Genomic DNA, 2,240 nt, shown 5'->3' with positions numbered 1-2,240 from the left:
AATGGATCAAATAGAAACAAGATAATCTCAAAAGGTACCTCTATTTTTTTTTAATTGTTTGGTAACATTTCCAGCTAACTTCTAATATTAAAGTAAAACAAGAAACTCAAGTTTCTTCACTGAAGACAAGCAAGCCCGCTGAATGTTTTAAAGGAAAATAGGCACTTCCTTTTCCTTCATTAGATAACTTGATATTTCCCCTCTTATATTTACACAGTTCAGGTGTCTAGACAATAGCAGGGTCAACATGACAGCACCGGCTCTGCTTTGCTGTCCTTTGCTAGATTCTCCCCTTTCCCGTTGCCGTCTACACCAGAATACTATGCATTTTGTTTTCAATTTTAAGGAGCTCAATTTGAGTACCCCAGTCTACTTTTCCAAGCATTCGCCTGCAAGCATTTTCATCTGAAACACTGAACTCGCTCTCTCCACACTGCACTCCCCACCAACCAATGTGATTAGTGTCAACACAGCTGCTCTATTCTGAGGAATGTAAACTAATATTGTTGTTAGACCTCCCTCAACCTTAGGAAACTTCCTCAAAGCCTTACAGCCTCTTCAGGAGTTTTTTTCTTATACCTTCGCTCAGTGATTTAAATCCCTGAGACAAACGTTGACGAGAGATCAGAGAGGCAGATCATTAATTCATTAAATAAAATCCTATACACTATAATACACATTTATTTGTCTGCACATGTACATATTTAATAACGCATCACTCCAAAATAACTTTGTCATTACACAGTGAAAGTCTAAGTCCATCACCAGACAATAGCGTAATGATTGAAGCCTCCTCAGGGTTTAGGTGGGTCTCTGGATTGATAACATTCAAAACAAAGATGGCTTTAAAAATCTCACCTGTTTACTTTGAAAAAATAAAAAAAGTTTCATTTGCTTTTAGGATGAAGTCTGGAGATAAAACTGAGAACTTAACTGAGTTGAGACACAATCAACTAATACGTCTTATTGATATGTGAACACCCAGCAGAGGAGTCATTTCAATGTATCTAGCAGAATGTGACCTGTTCCTGTAGTCTGTTCCTATAAAAAGTGATTTTACAAACTCCTGAATATTAGGTTTTTCAAATATAACACCACCCAGAAATTATTCTTTTCCCCTTTCTCCTACTTTTTCATATTCTACTTAAAGAAAAAAAATCTTACAGTCACCACAGAAAACATTAACCAAGAAAAGGAGATTCCTATATACAATTTATAAAAACATTCTATTCGGTAAATGAGAACCACAAACATATAAGCTTGTATTTAAAAAATCAAAATGAAAAAGCATCTCTAGATGAAGAACTGAAATCTAAAATCCTTACCTCACTAAATTGAGTCTGGGCATTGTTTTCCAGGTACAACATGTTAGCTGTAAGATTGATCAATGCCGCTGTCCTCTCTTCTGGCTCCAGGATTTTGCCAACCCCCCCACCCCCTCTAGGACCCTTACAATAGGAATCTACTAAGAAGATAACAGAACTCAAGTCCCTCTCTCTCCTTCTCTCTCTGTACATAATTTTAGGTTCCCTAATATATACTCAACTATAGGCATGAGGAGGCGGGACTCTTCTCTTTACCTGTCCAATCCATCAACTTCCACCTGGACTCCTCCACTCCAATGGAGTGAGGCCTCTCCCATCTCATTAAGTAGTTAGAATTCCTTATCACCAATCTTTAAAGAAAAAGAAAGAAAGAGGAAAAAAAACCACACACACACAACAGGAGAGACAGACAGGTAAAACTTTCCCCTGTCTCTTTCACCAGAAAGTGCACCTTCTCCTTAAAACAAAACCAAATCTCCCCAAACAAACCACAAAGCGTCCCACCACCAGGGCTTACAGAAGCATTTCAGAAAGTTATTTTACACTTTGCAACTGAAAAGTCCAACTTCAGGGAAAGCTTTTGGAAGGGGTTTTTGTTTTGTTTTGTTTTGTTTCCTGTTTCTTTTTCGTTGTTGTTGTTGTTTTAGACATAGATGTGGAGTTTCAAAAATGATTACACAAAGTTAGCAATGAGTGAAAAATTCTCAAAGCCATAATCATATTTCCTCAGCACAAAGATTAAAATCCACTGCCTGATAGCTAAAAATTTCTAAACTCTTTCTCCCCAGAGAAATGGCAGTGGTTTCATACAAAACTATGCCAACACAAGCCACTTGATTTTTCAGAGCATGGTCCCGTTAACTTGTAAAAACAAACAAACATCCATATTATATGCAGGAAATAGAAATCCTGGGA

The 2,240-nt window shown here is 37.2% G+C and overlaps 1 protein-coding gene across 7 annotated transcripts in view; it reads right to left on the bottom strand.

Moving 5' to 3' along the window:
• The window catches only part of TP63 (tumor protein p63), a 96,012-nt gene extending 94,480 nt beyond the window's left edge, over nucleotides 1–1,532 (bottom strand). For 3 of the 7 annotated variants that reach the window (XM_006765864.2, XM_015565380.1, XM_006765865.2), the window contains exon 1: nucleotides 1,326–1,520. In XM_006765864.2, the coding sequence (XP_006765927.2) occupies nucleotides 1,326–1,517 (192 nt within the window). In that variant the 5' untranslated portion in view covers nucleotides 1,518–1,520. Of the gene's footprint in view, nucleotides 1–1,325 lie in introns of all 7 variants that reach the window. The other 4 variants (XM_015565381.1, XM_015565382.1, XM_015565379.1 and 1 more) reach the window with 3 other exon arrangements.
• Between the last annotated feature and the right edge of the window lie 708 nt (nucleotides 1,533–2,240).

Source organism: Myotis davidii, unplaced genomic scaffold, assembly GCF_000327345.1.
Source record: "Myotis davidii unplaced genomic scaffold, ASM32734v1 scaffold41, whole genome shotgun sequence".
NCBI lineage: Eukaryota > Metazoa > Chordata > Mammalia > Chiroptera > Vespertilionidae > Myotis > Myotis davidii.
This window is presented reverse-complemented; position numbering and strand designations above follow the sequence as displayed.